Below are 21,824 nucleotides of genomic sequence, written 5' to 3' on the forward strand. Positions count from 1 at the left end.
TTGCCAAAAAGAAAGTAGAAAAATGTTTGGATCAAAGCAAAATATAAATTTACACAAACTTGGCATTATAAAAGAAGTATTCCAATATGAATTAAACAGCATATTTAAAAATCTTAATATAAATGACAATGCTCATCCATTGGAAATTAATGACATCATTACTCAAAACCTTTTGCAATGCTTACTTGAAAAGCTAGTACCGCAGAACAGAAACAAGATGGCTTATGAAAAAACAAAGAGAAATGCAAGGAGACGATAACCTATTGAATAAAACAAAATACTGAATTGTGTAAAAACAAGCAGACACGGCCATTGAAGAACAACCCTAAACAAATGGTTGCAGTCAAACTACTCATACTAAATGGAAATGTGACCGAAGATAGATATGCTATAGCAAAAAGAATTGAAGTATTATATCAGGATGACAATGCAAATGAAGAAGGCAACTATGAAATAACTGAAGTACCACAAATTCTACCAGAAGAAATTATGTGGCAAATGGAAAAGCTGCACATGAGGATGGAGTTAGTTGAAATTAAAGATGCCAAGGCAATACTAAGGCAAGTGATATGAAGTCATTAGCCTCTATATATGAGTTGCCCAGTTGTGAAGTTATTTCATGTGCAAACTTTGTTTGCTTATACTTGGATAAAGGATTAACCAAGAATATAATTTCTTATTATCTTTAAATTATCTATTAAATCTATGTTAAGCTAAAAAATAAATAAAAATAATAATATGATAAAGTACTGAGGGGGAAAAACTGTTTGAACACTAAATCTCCGCATTTTAAAAAGACCTTGTACAGAACTGCATACAGCTTATATTTAAAATTGCTAATTGAAAATTATAATTAGAATATATGAGGGTGCTGGTGAGGCAAGCGCTGCAGATGTACCTAAGAAGAGCTCCTGATTCAGATAAGTTATTCTAGGAATAATTAATTATATATGCGTAATTGTTTGAGTAAGAGCGGCTGTAAACGTTGTGCGCTACCGGTATTATTAGTGTGGGGATTTTTCTTGCCTAAACTTAATTACGAAATCGTTATTATTAGACCTAGTAGCCTGCAGGGGAAAAAAAAAAAAATGGCGCCGGCATTGTCATTCCATGATTTTAATTTAGATTTCAGTCGTTTTGTTAAGTGTGAGGTCTGTTATATGTTTTCCTTCGATTACATAAATGATTTATGGATGTTTAGCGCAGATGGAAGAAGGGTGTGTGTGCGAAGTGTGACCAGAATGAGGAACTGATGAATGCAAAAATGAAATTGATGACAGAAAGTGTTAGTAACGATTGTGTTGCGAGTGCACGTTTGAAAGAGAGGCGAAAAAATGTTAAAAAATCAGGAAAAAAGAAAAAAGAGCGATTTGAAAACCATAACGGATGTTAAAAGGGACGAAAGTGAGGCAAGAGTGATGGAAAGAAACGAAATTGAGAGAACGAATGAAAGTAGAAATGGCGTGACACAGAAATCACAAGTGAAAAAAATCAAAAGAATAAATGATAGCGAAAAAAGAATGAATGATGGCGAAAGTTGGACGCATGTTGGACTGGAAGTACTGAAACAAAGAAAGATGAATGAGAGTAAAAGTGAGAAGAATGATAGCGAAAGTTGGATGCATGTTAGTCCGAAAGTACGGAAATAAAGAAAGATAAATGAGAGTGAAAGTGAGAAGAATGATAGTGAAAGTTGGACGTATGTTGGACCGAAAGTACAGAAACAAAGCAGGATGAATGAGAGGGAAAGTGAGAAGAGGGGGTCAAGAGTTAGAAAGTTAGAAAGATTTAATGATAGAGAGAATATGTTGAGAGATTCGGAAAGTGAATTGGATTGGATGAGGCAAGAAATGAAATGGATGTGGAATGAAATTAAGAGAATTCAGGTCAAAACTATTAAAATAAATCATGATGGCATGAAAGAGTTAATGAAAGATGAGCAAGTGGCATTGTATGGCGACTCCATTATTAAAGGTGTGCTAGAGGATAAAATGCACAAGGTATGTTTTCCAGACGGTAAAATGAGTAGAGTGATTGAGGCATTGGATATGAGGTGGGAGCGAGCAAAAGAGTTAATTATATTAATTGGTACAAATGATTTGAGAGAGAACAAAGAGCATGTCAGAATGAATGTCAGGAGGCTGCTTGGAAAGATAAAAGAGAATAGTGTGACAGGAAGGGTAGTCAGTGTGTTGCCTAGGTATAATTGTGGTGAAATGAGGCAGAGAGCAAGGATTATGAATGATATTCTGGCTGAAATGTGTGAGGAGATGGGAGTACAGTTTGTTAATGTGTGGAATGAGTTTGAGGGATGAAGTGAGCTGTATGGGAGCGATGGACTGCATTTGAGTGGGTATGGTGTGAGTCGCTTGGAGAGACGGCTGCTGGAAGGTAGAGAAGTGAATAGAGAGAATTAATCAGATCAAGAGGGGAGTGATGTGGAAGAGCAGGAGAGTAAGACAGGAGAGATTGAAGAAGTGGAAATGAATGGGAAAGTGAGTGGTATGAGTATAGAAAATGAGAGAATGGGTGTGCAAGAGGAGCAGGGAAACGGGGAGGCTCAGGGTGGACAGGGGTACACAGCGTGAAAAAGGTGGATGCTCCAAGAGGAGGTGAGAGCATGTGCAGGCAGGAAAGTAATGGGATGACCAGGGATCAAGAGGAAACAGATGGAATTGCAAAGGGTTCTAAAATGAAGAAGCAGAAAGGGAAATGGCCCCAGTCCAGCATGGAGAGATCATATCGAGTAAGTGGTATCAGTGGAACTAGCTGTAGATCCAGAAATGAGCTGTCGTGTATGTATACCAATGCTAGAAGTATAAGAAACAAGGAGGATGAAATGGTTGCACTAATTGCATCTGTTCACCCAAAGATTGTTGGAATAAGTGAGACATGGTTAGATGAGGATGACATCCTGACAGGAATAGAGATGGAAGAGTATGATATGTTTCGTGAGGATAGAAGGGGTAAAAAAGGGAGGGGGAATACTATTGATGATAGAGAAAGAGTTATGTCCATACAAAGTAGAGAGAGATGCAAGAGGGAAATAGGGCCAGTGGTTTTGAGGCATTATGGTGTGAGATAGAGGTGAATAGAATCAAATACTTGGTGGGATGTTGTTATAGACCTGGTAATGTGGATGGTGGTGATAGTGAAATGTATAGTCAAATTAGCCAAGCAAATAAGAAAAGGGTGATCATTATGGGTGATTTTAATTATGGCAATATAGACTGGAATGAAGAGATAGCAACTGGAAGTAAAGAAAATGAGTTTCTTGAGTTTTTGAGGGATAACTACCTCAGACAGTATGTAACAGAGGGCACACGAGGATTAAGGGTCTTGGATTTGGTCATCTCATTGGAGGATGTAATTATCAATGAGGTGTCAAATCATCCACCAATTGGTGAAAGTGACCATGAGGTGATTACCTGGGTGGTTGCCAGCAGTGCAAGGACTCCTGTGAAAAAAGGGTATACGTGGAACTACAAGGGGGGGGGGTTGATTATGAAGAGCTCAGGAGACAGCTTGCGGGTGTAGCATGAAATGAGGAGTTAGCTGGAAAAGAGATCAATGCAGCTTGGGGGATTTTCAAAAACTATTTAGTAGATGCAATGTCTAAATATATTCCAAGAGTGAGAAGGTTAAATAAGGTAGGTGTGAGATGGATGAATAAAGAGATTAAGCATGCGATACAGAGGAAAAGGGCATTGTGGAGTCAACATAAGAGAAGTGGAAGTAACCAATTTCAAGAGGTCTACAAAGACCTGGCAAGGTGAGTGACTTGGTTGGTGAGGATAGCTAAAGGGAGGTATGAACAGCAATTAGCTAATGAAGCCAAAAAGAATCGTAGGGAGTTCTTTCGATATGTAGCCAGCAAAAGAAAGAATGATTATGGAAGGATGACATTGATTGGAGGAAATGGTATAAAGACAGCTATTGCAGAATGTGTGGTGGAGATACTTAATGACCAATTCATAAAGATCTTTCACTCTTGTGAATGTGACTTCATGGAGAGATTGAGAGCAGTTGATGATGGGGAGGAGAGACTGACTGTAAGTGAGCAAGAAGTGTTTTGGGAGTTGAGTAAACTAGATGTAAATAAAACTGTGGGACTTGATAATATATCACTGCGTATTCTGAAGGAATGTGCCAGAGAGTTGACCCCTGCCTTGACATATTTTTTTAATACGAGTCTTGCACTTGGTCAATTCCTAAAGAGTGGAAGGAAGGAGGGCACGATTGTGCCACTTCATAAAGGAGGTGATCGAACTCGAGCATCAAACTATAGGCCTATCTCTGTGTCAGGTGTTGTGGTTAAGTTGTTGGAGAAGCTTGTGAGAACTAGGATCCAGAGTTGGGTTGACAACAATGGTATAATCTTTGATGGACAGCATGGATTTGCTAAAGGGAAGTCATGTTTTAGTAATCTACTTACATATTACAATAAAGTGACTGCTCCCTTGGACAGAGGAGAAGGATACACAGTAATATACTTGGATATCACAAAGGCTTTTGATAGAGTACCTCATGATAAGTTGACAGTCAAACTACAGCAGATGGGGTTGGATATTAGATTAGTGCATTGGATTGGAGACTGGATATCTGATAGGTATCAACAAGTTGTGTATGGGGGTGCAATATCCAGTCACTAGTGGAGTGCCTCAGGGGTCTGTTTTAGGGCCATTACTATTTAACTTGTATATTAATGATATTGGCGAAGATTTGGATGGAGATATTCAGTTGTTTGCAGATGATGCAAAGTTGGGACAAACCATAAAGAGTAGTGAAGATGTTGTGGCCTTGCAAGAAGACTTGAATAAATTGAGTGATTGGGCCCGGAAATGGGGATGTGAGTTCAGTGTTGCAAAATGTAAGGTTTTAAAATTTGGAAAACAAAGATGGGATGCAGAATTTATGCTTGGTGAGAATATATTGTTGGAGGTAAAGGAAATAAGAGATCTGGGGGTGATAGTGGATTAGGATCTAAAATTTAGGGGACACATCGCCAAAATTGTGAAGACAACACAAAGGCTTCTGGGAATGATGCAGAGGACACTGATGTATAGAAGTAGGGAGATTCTTGTTCCATTGTATAAGGCTTTGATTAAGCCACACATAGACTATTATGCCCAGATTTGGTCACTTAGTTTTCAGAAGGATGAACAGATGTTGGAAAGGGTCCAAAGGCGACTGACTAAGGTAGTTTCTGACCTCTGGAATGTTGAGTATGAGGAAAGATTGAGAAGATGTAATTTGCAGAGTCTGGTGGAGAGGAGGAAGAGGGGAGATATGATAGAGACCTACAAGTTGGTATGGGGTTGTTATGAGATCAGTGGTGGAGAAGTTCTACAGAGAATAGTGGGCGATCAGGGGAGAACCAGAGGTCATCCCTGGAAACTGTATAAAGAGGGTGTGAGTGGGGGAGTGAGAAGCAGGTTTTTCTCGTGCAGAGTTGTGAATGATTGGAATGCCTTGCCTGAGAGTGTGGTGTCTGCAAGGAGTTTGAGTGTGTTTAAGACACGGTATGATGAGATGTGTGTGTGATAAAAGGACCTCCCAGATGAGTCTTTGACTCCATGAGGTCTTGGGGTAATAATAAAAAAATATGGCTGGCCTCCACTTAAGTGATCACTTTTCACAAAATGGGGGAACATGTGGCACTTCATTTACAACAATATTTTCTGATGAGATAATCAAATCCAAGACTATTGATCCACATGTGGCCTCTGTTGCATATTGCTTAAGGTAGTTATCCCTTAAAAACTCAAGAAATTTATTCACTTTGGAATTGAAGTTGCCAATAATTAGCCAGACCAATTTGTCAAAATTTCTGATTATTAAAACAAATATTTGGAAGCAAAAATGACAGAAAAAGGATCCAGAGATTCAGTTTAGGATTTGCTTCAGAAGATCAAAATGTAAGAACCACTCAAGCATATACCTGACAAATCAAATTGGAATTTAAAGTTTAAATTTAAGTTAGAAGAAAGTTGTTGATAGCAAATTCATCACATAATATTAATTATATTGTGCTTTCATAATATCTGGTAGATGACATATACAAAAAAAATTAGGATGATGATGATGACTAAATTTAAGCTGTTATTTGGAATTAGTATGGATGAAGCAAATAACACTGTGTGGTAGTGTATTATGTCTGTTAGTGAGTTTTCTGCTTGGCTTACCCGTTTTGCAGGATGAAAGCTCCTTCTCCCTTCATATGAGACTGGCTAACTCACTTTCAGCTGAAAATCTCTTATAAATGTTCACAACCATGATGGAATTCAAACCCAGTACTTTCCATTCACAGGGCATTGACAATGCTGCTTCACTACAGTTTAAACCTGTAGTGAAGCAATATTTTATTAATTTACGATGCCAGATAATTGCTTGCAAGAATGATGAATGCAAATTATGAAAACTTATGTCAACTAACTTTAAGTTTTACAGAGCCTTCAACACATGCTATCAAGCACATGTTGAAGTCTACTTTAAATTATGTCCTCTCTGAATGTTTTTTCTCTCATTGCTAGAAATTTTTATGCTTTCGGTATGGATAGTTGTCTTCAATTAGTTAACAGTATAAATTAGAGATTTACACTCCCTCCAATATAAAAGTCCTAAATAAAGATTATTAATGTCTTTGAGTTTGTATTTAATCTTTTTTTTTCTCGACTAAAATGATTCATTTTTAAGTTATATATGAAATTATCTATCTATCTATCTATCTATCTATATATATATATATATATATATATAAGAAAGCATGGAGAAGAAATCATGAGCCAAAGAACCCAAAATTGATTTAGGAAAGATATGGATATTAATCCCTTGAGAATGTCACTATTTCTCAAATGTTTATTTCTGGGTGGGAATCGATTGTTTTGAGGAAGGGAAGACGCTCTCTCTCTTTATATATATCTATCTATCAACCTCAGATATGCAAGAGGTTGCACCACCTGTAACACATTGAAGTTGTGTAAGAAAAAAGAAGGAACCTGTTGATAAGCTTGTTTTTTTTTGAAACTGGAGGTCGTAGTACTCTATGATATTGCACTGTATGAGGAATACTTTCCAAAGAAAAGAGGTAGATACAATATTAATCTCTAATCACTTTCCAGAAAATGATGTAAAGTTGGTTTTTAGGTTTGAATCTGGACAGTGATTAGATACAGACTCTAGTTGCTTATGTGTTTATAGCAAAAACGAAAGTGACAGAATTGTTCCCTAAGAGATAGTGCCATGAGGTTTCTTTAATTAATACAAAAAGTGAAAGGAAATAAGTAAATAATATTTATTTAAAGCCATATATTTCAGCCTGAATATTACAGGCCATCATCAATGGCAATGTTAGTTGATTCAAGGTAGAACATGAATAATGGATTTGAGATCCACATGATGTTATACATAAAACAATGCAAAGGTATAACTGAGGAATGTATTATTAGTTTTTCATTAACTTCATTAAAAAATGATGTGTGATTAGATTAATCACACATCATTAAAGTTTTTTCACATGTCATCATTAGAATAATCACACCTAATTTTTTTAATATAATTAATGAATAACTAATAATGCAATGTTTCCTCAGTTATTTATACCTTAGCATTGTTTTATGTATAACATGACATGGCTCTCACTATATCAAATCAGTTGATTGTTCGTGTTCCACCTTATAATCAACTAATGTTGCCACTAATGATGGTCTGTAATATTCATGCTGACATATATGGCTTTAAATAAATATTACTTATATCCTTGTGTTTTTGTGTGAAGTAAAGTGGAGGAATGATAGCTAGTTCAGCACAGCAACACCTGAAAATCCCTATAAGAAATTACAACACAATGGAACAAACATGAGGCAGAAAAGAAATATTTATGAGAAAGTGATCAGACAGTTTGTGAAAGAAAAGCCATCATATAACTTGATCGCGCTCTTCTGGATAGCATCAAGTAATTTAGAGAAGTTTTTGCTGCACAGTCATGTTTTAGTAATCGACTTACTTATTACAATAAGATGATAGCTTCATTGAATATAGGAGATGTACACAGTAGTATACTTGGACTTTGCAAAGGTTTTTGATAGATTACTGCATGATAAGTTGCTAGTCAAACTATAGCAGATGGGATTGGATATTAGACTAGCGCACTGGATTGGAGATTCAATAACTAATAGGTACCAACAAGTTGTGTATGGGGGAACAATATCCCAGAAGAGAATAGTCACTAGTAGTGTACTTCTGGGGTCTGTTTTAGGGCCATCGCTGTTTAACCTATGTTAATGATATTGGAGAAGATTTGAATGGAGATATACAGCTGTTTGCAGATGATGCAAAGTTGAGGCAAACTATGGGGAGTAGAGTAGATGTTGTGGCTTTGCAAGAAGGCTTTAATAGACTGAGTGAATGGGCACAGGAGTGGGGATGCCAGTTCAATGTTGCAAAATATAAGGTTTTAAATTTTGGGAAACAAAGATGGGGGTGATGATGAATAAGGATCTAAAATTTAGACAACATATGGCCAAAATTGTGAGAACGCATCAAATTCTGGCAATGATCCGGAGGACACTGACTTGCCTAAGGCTCTGATTAAGTCACATGTGGACTACTGCGCACAGATTTCACCTGGTTTTCAAAAGGATGAAGAGATGTTGGAGAGGGTCCAGAGGCAATGGACCAAAATAGTTTGTGATTTCTGGAATGCTGAATATGAAGAAAAGTTGAGATGATGCAATTTGCAGTCTAGTGGATAGGAGGAAGAATGGTGATATGTTAGTTGGTAACGGGTTGCTATAGGATTAATGTTGAAGAGGTTTCTCATAAAATGATGGAAGATTGTGGGGAACAAGAGGTCATTCCTGGAAGCGGTGTAAGGAGGGTGTGTGTGTGCAAGGATTTGAGAAGCAGGTTTTTTAACATGGAAAGTTGTGAATGATTGGAATGAATTGCTTGAGAGTGTGGTGTCTGCAGAGAATTTGAATGTTTTTAAGGCATGGTATGATGAGCTGTGTTTGACAAAAGGGACCTCCTAGATGAGTGTGACTTCATGGGTTCTTAGGATAATAATAATAATGGTCAATTGTTAACCTTTTTTTTCTATAGCAAGCTTGTACTTCTTAAGTTAGCTGTTTGTAAATGTTATTTAGACAGTTTGTGTATTATTTTTACAAAGATTTTGTAAGAGTAACAAAGAAGAGAAATTGGTCCATAATTATTTCATTTTTTGAGCATCACCTTTTTTATATATAGACAAGATTTTGCTTATATTTCAATCATTTGGGATAGTCTCTGTGAAAAGAATATCATTGAATAGTTTGGTTAGTTGTTTAATTAAATCAGGTGCACCATTTTTATAGAGCTCTGTGAGTATTTCATCAATTCCAGGTGCTTTTGATGATTTCATTTGATTAAGTGACAGGATCACTTCTTCCTTTAGGATTATGGACACTGTCTTTTTGTCACTGGTTAGTATATGTGGGTGAAAGCTTTCTTCTTTAAAGATATTAGAGAAGTAATGTACCAGATGTGTTTCATTTTTCTAATACATGCAGACATGCTGTTGACCTATAATTTGAAGTCTCCATCTTATCACATCTTCTGTGGTTTACCCTCTTTCACCTGATTTTGGAACATGTACAGCTATACGACTCTTGTTAAACAAGTTTAGAGATTACTGTAAATTCAGTGAAACCTCTCATAATCCGTAGTGATATGTCATCAAGTCTTATTACCTTATTAAAATAAAATTTACTTATTTTCCTCATACCTACTGTTTGCTCACCATCAGTCCTCCTCTTCCATTTTATCGTTCATGATGTCGCATTTATTAGGATGAAATAGCTTGATGAATTGTTTATTGAATATCTTGACTGTATCCTCTCTGAATTTCCAGTTTCTGTGATTCATTCTCCCTACTGGTCACATTAATTCATTTACATAGTTAATAATAATTATTGACCAGATTTATTAATGTGGTCAATAATTAATGTGCTGCTAAGAGAGCTAAACATACATTATTGTGCATGGATGTCAAATATCCACTAGAATAACAAAATGTGGAGTCTCTGAATTCTTTGACTGATGGTGCTGCCACCTGGTTTGATATCTGGAATAAACATTTTTATTGCTATGAAACAAGTAGATCTACAAGAAAAAAACGATATCATCAGACTATTTCTTGCCAATGATCCCTCAGTAAATTCTAAACCTTCATCAATTTAAAGAACTAGGATACACATTAATGCATTCAGAAATTATGTTGACATTGCATAAAACTTTACAAAAAAAAAAGGGTTTACTAACAAAAAAAAAAGATAAAGATGTGAAAGGAATTATTAATGAACTCAGATGGGAATAATTTCATCACCTTCCCCCCCCCTTTTTTTTTTGGTACACTCTTTCTTACTAAATTCCAGTCCTTGCTTTTGGCATTTTTCAAACTTTTTTCTTACCTGAAACATTTCCCCTTTCATTTAAGCTACTTTTATATATAAGGGAAGGAAAATGTGTGATAGTTTGTCACTTGACCAGTAGATGGTGGTGAGGATTTTTGTCCAGATGCTGTTTTTGTATTATAAGAGGGATAAAACAAAATACTTATATATAATTGTGAAATTGGTAGAATTCTTTCACCATAGTTACATATACCTCATTGAATTTGCAGTAGTGATTATTGTTCATGAAATAATTTTTGAAATAACAAATGATTAAAAAAAAAAATAACAAGTTCTTTTATAGCTTCAGTAAACAATAGAAAAGGTTAACCGTTGAATATTGTATATGAAACGCAGACATATATGAAAAGTCTCTGCCCTGTTTTCAGGCACCTGCCTCTATGACGCCTGCCCATATGTATCAGTATGCTTCTACGAGCCATCCTCAACTGGCCGAGTCTCTCACAACAGCCCAGGTGGGACTTTATGTAGGTTGGTTTTATAAATGTGCTCATGTATTTTAATTGCAAGTAATTATCATGCTTTAACTAAGATTACTTATTGCTAAGTCCTTGCAAAGGATGTCACTAGCATATATATTTCCATCTGTACTTGTTCTGCTAGTAATTTAATAAGCTCAGTGCTTTGTTATGTATGTCAGATCATCTATGGTATATTGCTTATACTGTAATTCTGCCCTGCCAAAGCGCATTTTAAAATTTTTTTTTCCTGGACGAAGTTATTTTTTTTTTTGACAGAATTTGCTGCATAAAATACTGCAGCAAATGGCAGTAACTATTTCTTTTTTTTTTTTTTTTTAAACTAGACTACAACCTTCTTGGCTGATGTGAGGAACACTGCATGTAGTTTGAATTATGAATTTTGTGTATTGAAGTGATATTGCATAGTAATATTCAGCTATATTATATTACACATCTGTATTAGAAGAGTTTATGAATAAAAAGAAAATTTATTCTTTTGTCTTAGTGCGATTGAAGAATAAATATTTTTCAAAATTTTGTTTTTGAAGAATTAAGTGCTGTAGAAGATTTTTGCTGATGCATAACGGAATTGGCTTTACAATGCAGTTTCTGTAACATTATGTGCTTTGTTAAGATTTTGTAATATATAGTTAACTGGTGATGTGATTTATGTTGTACCAACATATTTTATTAAGAAAAATGTTGTTATATATAAATTCACAAATGAAATTATACTTATTGACTGTTTAGTGTTCATTTAAAATGTTCATGCTTTTTTGACCATTTAAATGATATCACTAATAATGATAAGACTATTAAGTAACCTTTGTGAGCAAAAGCAACTAAAATACTTCTCAATAATGGAAAAGTATTAATTCTGATAGAAATATTCTTAGTTCCAGTTATTCGATTAAAGCATGTTCACATTTTATTTTGCGAATTTTTCTATAAATCCAACATATTAATTATAAGTTGTAATTAATATGCTGGATTTGCATTGAACTAAATAAAAAAATGTGTCTAACTGAATGCATTCAAAAAATTGCAACAAAAAGGGGAGGGACCTTATCATTTTTGGTAAGCATCATTTTTAATATATATATATCTATTTTATCAGTTGTTTCATTACTTCTAGATATTTTCCATCAACTTATTAGAAATTGAGACTGACAAACATATTCACTAAAGTGTAATCATTAGTATTGTTATTTTTATTGACACATATGTAAATACAGATTTCTATTTTTAGCTGGATACTTGAAGGAATATTCTATTCTTATTAACATATTATTTATAACTAAGTGGGCATTTTATAAGCATGCATATTTCAATTTTATATTAGTATTAATTTCATTTTAACAAAAAAAACTTTATTTTTTATTGTTGATTTTTGAGGTTATTCAATGATGAAAATGTATTTTTGATAGGCTGTGCTTGATAAAACTTGGGAGAATAGTTTTATTTTTATTTTTTTAAAAGTTTCCATTATACAGTATGGTGCAAAAAAACAGTACTGAATAACTACAATGTCATATGTTATGGAGCAAAGGGATTTATTGACAAAGAAATATATGTTTACATATGATGATATGTACATCCACAACTATCTGTGGAATCTTGGTCGAATAAAGCATTAACAATGGTAGATTACATGCTTGAAATGGGCAGTTTGTCTTTCAAGACAGGTTTGTAATACATGCGAAGATTCTCTGTCATCTTGGAGAACAAAGGTTGGGACATATACTGATCATATCATGTAATTTTATCCCTTAGTTCAAGATTTGAAGGTGGGTCATGGTGAATACCCATTCCTTCAACATACCCCAAACGAAGGCATCAAGTGATGTGAGATCAGAAGAACGTGAAGTGACAGGAATTCTGCAAACCTTGAAATGAGCCTCCCAGGAAAGTGTTCTAATAAATGGGCTCCAGAACCACGTGATGTGTGAGAGGTTGCTCCATCCTTTTGGAATGCCTGTGCACGAAATGGACTATTGGTTGAAAGAGCAAATAGCTTGGACCATTTGTTCTACCAACTCTGTATGAATGAAAATAATGCTCAACAATAAACGTCTTTTCTTCCAATATCAACACCATTGCTACAGCTAAATGTAATGGCGTAGACTCTACATGTGCTCTTCTATTAATGTGCATGCAGTCACTGGCATATCTCATAGTGCGTGTACTGAAGGGGGATGTTGAAGTTCAGTACTGTTTTTTTTTTGCACCATACCATACATTACTGAAAAAAGCCTGCTTTATGTATACTGATTTTCACATTGTAGTTGCAAGCCCATATGGAGTCCAAAGATGATAGCAGGCTGATTAGAAAAGAAACAAGTCCACCAACTGCACGTGCTTTGAGATTGGAGCGAGTAGCACAGAGCTTTGCCCAAAATAGTGAAGAATTTAAAAGGTATTTGGGTATTTTTCTTCATTTCATGAAAGAATCGGTTATGACATATAGTATATAATTGACAAATACTGTATGTAAATGTAATGTAGACTATAGGTGTAAGTATACAAAAAGCCAGGATATAATTTGCTATGTCTATACACAAAGGGATAGAGTTTGTTGCCTTGGTAAGTATGTTGTGGCCTGAGATTATTGGCATTAGTGAAAACTGGCTATCAGAGTCAGTGATCATGCTATACTGTCCTCTGAATATAGATGTTCACATTAGGACAAGTTACATATTGCAATGTAGTAACTGGAATCAATTGTAAAGGATATAGTATTTTTAGGAAGGATAAAAGAGGGGAAGTACTGCTAATGATATCAGATGATTTGTGCCAGTTAGTATGAAAGCTCAGCTCATGAAAGTAATAATGTCCTATGTAGCAGTGAGTTTGAGACTACTGGGTGTGAAGTCACGGCTAACAGGTTAATATTTGGTAGGATGTTGCTACAGACTTAGTGGTTCAGCTAGTGGGGATGATGGAATGCATTGCCAAATTATCCTCATGGGTACTAAACGAGTTATACCCATCGAACTGGCTCACTTATTGCTGATGGGCACTATTAAGCTACTTAAATTTTCCAATGTTGATTGGATAGAAAAGAAATCTCATGATAAGAATAAAGTAGAATTTATTGAGCTGTTGTGAAACAAATTTCTTGAGCAGCATGCGAAAGAAGAAACTCTAGGTCAAAGAGTGTTAGATATGATCATAGTGTCAGAAGTGGTTTCATTTATTATTATTATTATGTGACACCTCCAGGGAGTCCAAAGACTCATCAAGGGAGGACATCTACTCTACAACTCTCTGTCTCCACCACTCAGATCCGCCAACTACAACGAACCACAACTACCATCTACCACCCACTACCACCACTAGTATTTTCGCAAATAGTCACAAACATCCATTCCCACAGTGAGATTCGAACTCGCAGTCTTTTGGCTGGAGAGCAGATACACTAACCACTTGCCCAACCAGGCTGGCAATTTATGAATGTGAATATTTTGCCACCAGTTGATGACAGTGATCATACTATACTGTCCTCTGAATATAAATGCTCACATTGGGACAAGTTACATATTGAGCTACAAAAGCTTGAAATTATGACACTCTCAGAAGAATGGTATCAGTTACAGAAGAGAAGGATATGGGTAGCAAGCATAGGAAGATTTAAAAAGGATACTTAAATGAAGCAACTGAATATGTCCATAGAATTTGAAGAACAAGTAGGGTGAGAGTGAAAGGATATGTAAACTTATTAAGCAAGAGATCCTCAAGAAGAAGGTGATGGAAGGAATATCATGAGAATAAGAGTGAGAGAAGTTATGAAATATATAAAGCACAGACCAGAAAAGTTCTGACTATTGTACAGAATGCTAAATTGGAATATGAAAAGAGATTGACTGTGCAAGCTAAAAACATCTCTAAAGAGTTTTATTACTATGCTGCAAGTAAAAGAAAAAATGAATGTGAAATAATAACTTTAGTGAATGCATATGGTAGCTCTGCATCAGAAGCAGATGAGATTGTCAAATAATGAGTGCTCACTTTGCTAAGGTCTATCAAATAGGTGTATGTAATATGGAGTTCAATGCTATCACTACAGTAGATGAAGAGATAGAGGGGTGCATAAAAATGAGATTCAAGAGCTGTTGCATAACATGGATATCAATTCAATAATATGGCCAGGTGGGATATGAGCACATGTTAAAAGAATGTTCAGCTGAAATAGATTGGCCTTTTATGTTTGTATAGCTTGAGTCTCAGCTCAAGAAAGATCCCACAGACAGGAATGGAAAGAATGTATGATGGTTCCATTATACAGAGGTGGTGCAGATGATATTAATGTGTCTTAGCTCAGATCCCACAGGAATGGAAAGAATGTATGATAGTTTTATTGTATGGGTGGTGTAAAAACCAACATGTCTAATTGTCAACCTATCAATGTTCTGGAGAGGTTGTGAAGATTTTGAAAAAGTTGGTAAGAGTTTGCATACAGAAATGGGTTGGCAGTGAAGATATGTACTTTGCAAAGAACAGCAGGGTTTACTAAAGGAAGGTCATGTTTAACGATTTGCACATATTTTATAATAATATTACAACTGAGTTTGATAAAGGGAACGAATACACATGATACTTTTAGACTTTTGATAGGATACCACATGAAAGGCTGTTGTATAAACTGGAGAATATGGAATTGAATATAAACTGTGGAATTAGATAAATGGATGGCTGACAAATAGTATCAGTAAGTGGTATATGGTGATGTGAATCTGCCAGATTTAAGATTACCAGTGGTGTATCCTAGGGCTCACTCCTAGAACCATTGTTGTTCAGTCTGTATATTAATATTATTGGAAAAGCCCAGACATGACATGTTCAATTGTTTATTCATCATGCAAAGATGGGAAGGACACTCAAGTATGCTACTGATATACAGCACTTACAGAATGATTTGAATAAGCTGGAACAGTGAGCAAATGATAATGATTGTCGTTTCAATATTAGCAAGTATAAAGTTATGTGCTTTGGCATGATGAGATTTCTAATGGCATATTATATTGATGGGAATATACTGCAAGAAACTAATAAAGCTAATGATCTTGAAGTTTTATAATCTTATGTGTGTTTTGTCATTTATATGGACATTGACAACCAAATGATCTCCTGCCTCATGTTGGGAAAGGCTGAAACAAACCATAACACTATTATTTTAAATTTTTAAGGATAACTTACTTATAGCATTACCCTGATTGATGAGATTGGTGCATTAGATTGAAACAGGGAATAACTTTATGATCCCTTTCTGTTCTTTGAAATATGTTTTAATGTTCTGAAGTTGTCACTTTATGTTGTCTCTTTCACGAATATTTTGATTTGTTACTTTTATGGTGATTGTTCACATGTGGTAAGTGGTGACTGTTTACTGTTTTTCCTAGCTAGATCTTTCAGTAACTTAAATTCAGTTTTCTGTGTTAGCTCTTTGCCTCATGATCTCTTGATCCATTTGGTGAGGTACATTTTTTTTGTATATATTTATCACACAAGTGCTGTTGTTGTACATATCATGTTTATTTGATAGTGGAACAGTTGGGATGTCATATTCCCATTTTCAGGGTATTGTCCCAATTTTTCAGTAATATTTTGTGTATATATGTGCATAAGTGGTGGATACATGTGAATTTGAATTAAATCACCTTTTCTTCATTTACTAGTCTTGTTTTATATACCTGTTGATTTTGTTATTTTCAGGTCCAGTGTTCCTAATTCAACTCCTCCATCATCTGTGAGTGGCACACCATCAACTATGTCATCAGTTCCACCAGACCTTCTGAGGTTATTTTTCAGAGATTGGCTTATTTTGAATACACTACTATAGTTTTCATTTTGAATGATAATTCATTTTAAGATATGTATTTTACCTCTTGATTTTGTGGCTGTGTTACTCAAAATAGGTATGTAAATTCTAACTCAGTTTGCATCTCTTAGTTCATTCTTTCTTGTGGTCCCACCCTTATGTAATTAATAAATGCAATATCTATAAAATAATAGGAAATTATATATTAAATACATTGATAGATCTAAGGATCTGTTTTGAACAAATTGAACAGCAAGCCAAAAATGGAGCTGCTTACTTGTTTTGTTAAATGTGTATATGGACAAAACATTATCAAAGTATAAATCAGTATAGACAGAATCAAAGCAAATATACAATAATAAGTATATTTTTAATAATTCAGATATATAAGAATTCAGTTGATATCAGAAAATGAGCTACAGATTCAGATTGCTGCAAGCCACCCAAATAGTTGAAAAGAAATTATAAAATTTCTGCCATAAAAATCTAAAAAAAATAAAAGTAGAAATGGGTGAGAATCATGATTATTCTGGAAGGCACACTTTTAACACACTCACATTGAGATGTGTCTCATGCTGACTAGTGCAAATTAAGGCATGAGACATAGCCAGGTGCCTGTCATGAACATACTGAAGGGCAAAATCGGGATTCTGTTTTTTCAAAAACTGGCACATCCACGAGTAGCTTTACTTCCTGTGGTGCAGAGTTGTTGGTTGTATTGCCCATATGCTAAACTCTAGCATGACATTATGTTTCAGAAATTACTATTTAAAGTTGCATTTGTTATTTACTTCAACTCCAGGCTTTATGTTATCCTAAGATTACTGGAAGGAAATCTCTTCATTGAAAATGAATACATTATTATTATTGTTATGATCTGGACAACCTCTTGTAATCTGAAAATCATCATGGGCAATTCCTTCATGAAGTGTCTGTCATATTACTCCTTAAACTTATTCACTGGCATTGCATTTAAAATGACTTCCAGTACCCTGTTGTTCACCATTCCAAGCAAAAAAATCTCCTCCTTGTAATTCTTGTAGATAGGCTTATATGTTGGTAACACATGACTTAAATTATTTAAGGAATTTACAACATATACTGGAATATTAATTAAAAGAAACTTTAATAAATACCTCCTATATTTCAGCAGTGTCACATTGCCATCTTCTGGTAGTAAGACTTATACGTTGGTTAGACATAACTGGTAATTAGTTTACGGAATTAACAACGCATATAAAGTATATTAATTAAAGGTAACTTTAATGAATAACTTCTATATTTCGGCAATGTCACATTGCCATCTTCAGGAACATAAAGATATGGTATGTGCACTCAGGAACTAACACAAAGCAAATGAGGAAGAAAGCAAGAAACTAATATTGTTCCTAAAGTCCTAATGGTGCCCTCTTGCGGGCTAATTTGATAGTCTTGGCAGTTGGGCTGAAGTTCTCATAATGAAAGTCTCCCAAATTTGGGGCAGTTTCATGCACCCAAATTTGTTGAGGTTAGGAACGTTTTTTAGAGCTGCTGAAGATTCTTTGAATAATCTTTCGTATTTAAACTTGGTGCGATGAATTATTTTTGTTTTCTTCCAACGAATTTTATGGTGGGTATCCAAGGCATGGTCTGCCAGCCCAGAGCGGCTGTACTGGTGAAACTGGATGTAGTCTTGGTGTTCTGAAATCCTGATATTTGTTGTTCTGCCTGTTTGGCCAAAGTAGGACAATTTGCAGCTGCAAGGGACCTGGTATACACCAGGTAGGTCTAGGGGAAGTGGTTGGTCTTTGGTAGAGCGGATAAGGGATGCCAACTTTTTATATGGTCTGTAACAGGAAGTAAGGTCATATTTTTTGAGGATATTGGTTATTTTCTCAGAGGTGCTTTGGATGTAGGGGATGGTGATAGACTTGGTGTAATCTTTATTGTGGAGGGGGGGAGGGGGGTGTGGTTTACAGGTTTTAGTATTTTTTTGGGGTTATAGCCATTGGCTAAGAAAGTGCTGAGGATGTGGTTTAGTTCAATAGGCAGGGCCTTGTCATCTGAGCAGATTAATTTTGCCCTGTTATATAGTGTAGCAAATTAGCCTGCAAGAGGGCACCATTAGGACTTTAGGAACAATATTAGTTTCTTGCTTTCTTCCTCATTTACACTATATAACAGGGCAAAATTAATCTGCTCAGATGACAAGGCCCTGACTATTGAACTAAACCACATCCTCAACACTTTTTTAGCCAATGGCTATAACCCCAAAAAAATCCAAAAAATACTAAAACCTGTAAACCACAACCCCCCTCCCCCCCCCCCTCCACAATAAAGATTACACCAAGTCTATCACCATCCCCTACATCCAGGGCACCTCTGAGAAAATAACCAATATCCTCAAAAAATATGACCTTACTTCCTGTTACAGACCATATAAAAAGTTGGCATCCCTTATCCGCTCTACCAAAGACCAACCACTTCCCCTAGACCTACCTGGTGTATACCAGGTCCCTTGCAGCTGCAAATTGTCCTACTTTGGCCAAACAGGCAGAACAACAAATATCAGGATTTCAGAACACCAAGACTACATCCGGTTTCACCAGTACAGCCGCTCTTGAGCTGGCAGACCATGCCTTGGATACCCACCATAAAATTCGTTGGAAGAAAACAAAAATAAACCATCGCAGCAAGTTTAAATACGAAAGATTATTCAAAGAATCTTCAGCAGCTCTAAAAAACGTTCCTAACCTCAACAAATTTGGGTGCATGAAACTGCCCCAAATTTGGGAGACTTTCATTATGAGAACTTCAGCCCAACTGCCAAGACTACCAAATTAGCCCGCAAGAGGGCACCATTAGGACTTTAGGAACAATATTAGTTTCTTGCTTTCTTCCTCATTTGCTTTGTGTTAGTTCCTGAGTGCACATACCATATCTTTATGTTCCTGAAGATGGCAATGTGACATTGCCGAAATATAGAAGTTATTCATTAAGGTTACCTTTAATTAATATACTTTATATGCGTTGTTAATTCCGTAAACTAATTACCAGTTATTGCCATCTTCATTGGAACATATAACTATGACACGTGCATGCAGGCACTACAAAAAGCAAATGAAGCAGAAGAGAGAAAAACTACTGTTGTTCCTAGAGTCCTAAAGGTGCCCCCTAGCAGACTATATTGGGTTGTCTTGGCTGTTGGGCTGAAGTTCTCAAGATGCAAGCGTCCCAAATTTGAGGCAGTCTCATGCACCCAAATTTGTTGAGGTTTCAAAAGTTTTTTTAGAGCTGAGGCTGATTCCATGAACAATCTTTCATATTTAAATTTGCTGCAGTGTATTAACATGGCTTTCTTCCAATGTATTCTGTTGCAGATATCCAGAGCATGGTCTGCGAGCCCAGAGTGGCTGTACTAGTACTGGTGCACATGTCATAGTTGTATGTTCCCATGAAGATGGCAATGTGACATTGCCGAAATATAGGAGGTATTTATTAAAGTTTCTTTTAATTAATATTCCAGTATACGTTGTAAATTCCTTAAATAATTTAATAGTCATGTGTTATCAATGTATAAGTCTATCTACAAGAATTACAATCATCCATGGAGATTCTATCGCACTCAAGGCCCATCAATACGGCAAACTAAAGCTGAAGATATCGAGATAACTAAATCATTTGACCTTCTTAAAATGCTGCCAGGATAATGAGGTAATCCCAAATTGTGGAATATTAAAGCACTGTTTCTCTTCACAGAAGGCTTTCCGCATTTATAACCATGCTAGCTTTGCCCTACTATGAGAACAAATTACCGCTACATGCTTTCTCCTAGCCGACGTAAACAAAGCTATTCAGGCACTAGAGGAGGAGCTTTCTGACATTCTGAACCATGACTTTTAGATGATTCTCTATGATGTCTCGTGTGCTTCAGCAGCAAAAGAATTTGAAAAGAGATGAAGTAGGCACATCAAAAAATTTGAAAACTTGAAAAAGGACTCTACCTCCAAACTACTCAACACTGTAATCAACCTTTTTTCTGTTACTTTGAAGCCTGAGGCACTCAACGCACTGGCACGTGGCCACAATTTTGCTATATCTCTTAAGGAAATACCGGCCAAAGAAATAATAATTCAGATAGAGTGTGGTATTCACAACCTTCCAAACCATATTGCCAACAATATCAAACTGGATGTAGCTGTGTTCTCACCAAAGCAAGACCACCAAACCTATCCAAAGAAGAATCTAAAGCTCTACAAGAAATGAAGAAAAACAAAGAAATAGTACTCACCAAAGTGGATAAGGGAAATGCCACTGTGGTTCTCAACCAAACCAACTACACAGGTAAGCTTAATGCGTTACTGTTAGATAGGGCTACCTACCTTGCTATTGAGTATAATACCACCAGCTCTCAAATTAGAATACTCCAAAGGCTCCTTAAGAAGGTCACTTCTTGACCTGTGGAAGTTACCAACAAAGTAAAACCTTTTAACTCTAGACCCTCCTGAATATATGGACTTCCAAAAATACATAAAAAAAATGTGCCATTATGTCCCATAGTGGATGGCATTGATTCCCCCACATACAAATTAGCCAAACATTTAGCCAAAACACTTACACACTATACTGGCTCTCGTGGAAAGGCTTAGACGTTGGTTATGCATTTTCACTATATTATTTCAGGAAATTACAACGTACTAGGATATACATTAAAATAAATTTTAATATATTTCTATATTTTGGCAACGTCACGCTGCCATTTTCAAGAACTTAGGTACAAGATACGTGCACGCAGGCACAGCAAAACGATATATAAAAATATATTAAAATTTATTTTAATGTATATCCTAGTACGTTGTAATTTCCTGAAATAATATTGAAAACACTATACTGGCAATACACCACACATAAAAAACTCCGCCCACTTCAAAGCCAGTATAGAAAACCTCTCACTCCAACATACTGACATAATGGTCAGTTTTGATGTCTCCTCTCTATTCACAAATGTACCACTCAAGGAAACCTTAGAGCTCATCCAAGCCAAATTTCCTCCCAATATCTCAGCCCTATTTCAGTTCACCAATGAACTCAGGCTATTTCGTTTGGCAAGGA

At 35.7% G+C, this 21,824-nt stretch overlaps 1 protein-coding gene across 1 annotated transcript in view; it reads left to right on the plus strand.

Annotated features, from left to right (window-relative positions):
• LOC150105860 (liprin-alpha-1-like) overlaps positions 1–21,824 on the plus strand; it is a 394,932-nt gene that overhangs the window by 297,552 nt on the left and 75,556 nt on the right. Inside the window, exons 15-16 of the mRNA XM_090394581.1 lie at positions 13,201–13,331; positions 16,628–16,711. Of these exons, the coding sequence (XP_090250707.1) occupies positions 13,201–13,331; positions 16,628–16,711 (215 nt within the window). The remainder of the gene's footprint in view (positions 1–13,200; positions 13,332–16,627; positions 16,712–21,824) is intronic.

Source organism: Typopeltis vanoorti, chromosome 6 (genome assembly GCF_054136105.1).
Source record: "Typopeltis vanoorti isolate ZY-2024b chromosome 6, IOZ_Tvanoo_1.0, whole genome shotgun sequence".
In the NCBI taxonomy this organism is placed as follows: domain Eukaryota; kingdom Metazoa; phylum Arthropoda; class Arachnida; order Uropygi; family Thelyphonidae; genus Typopeltis; species Typopeltis vanoorti.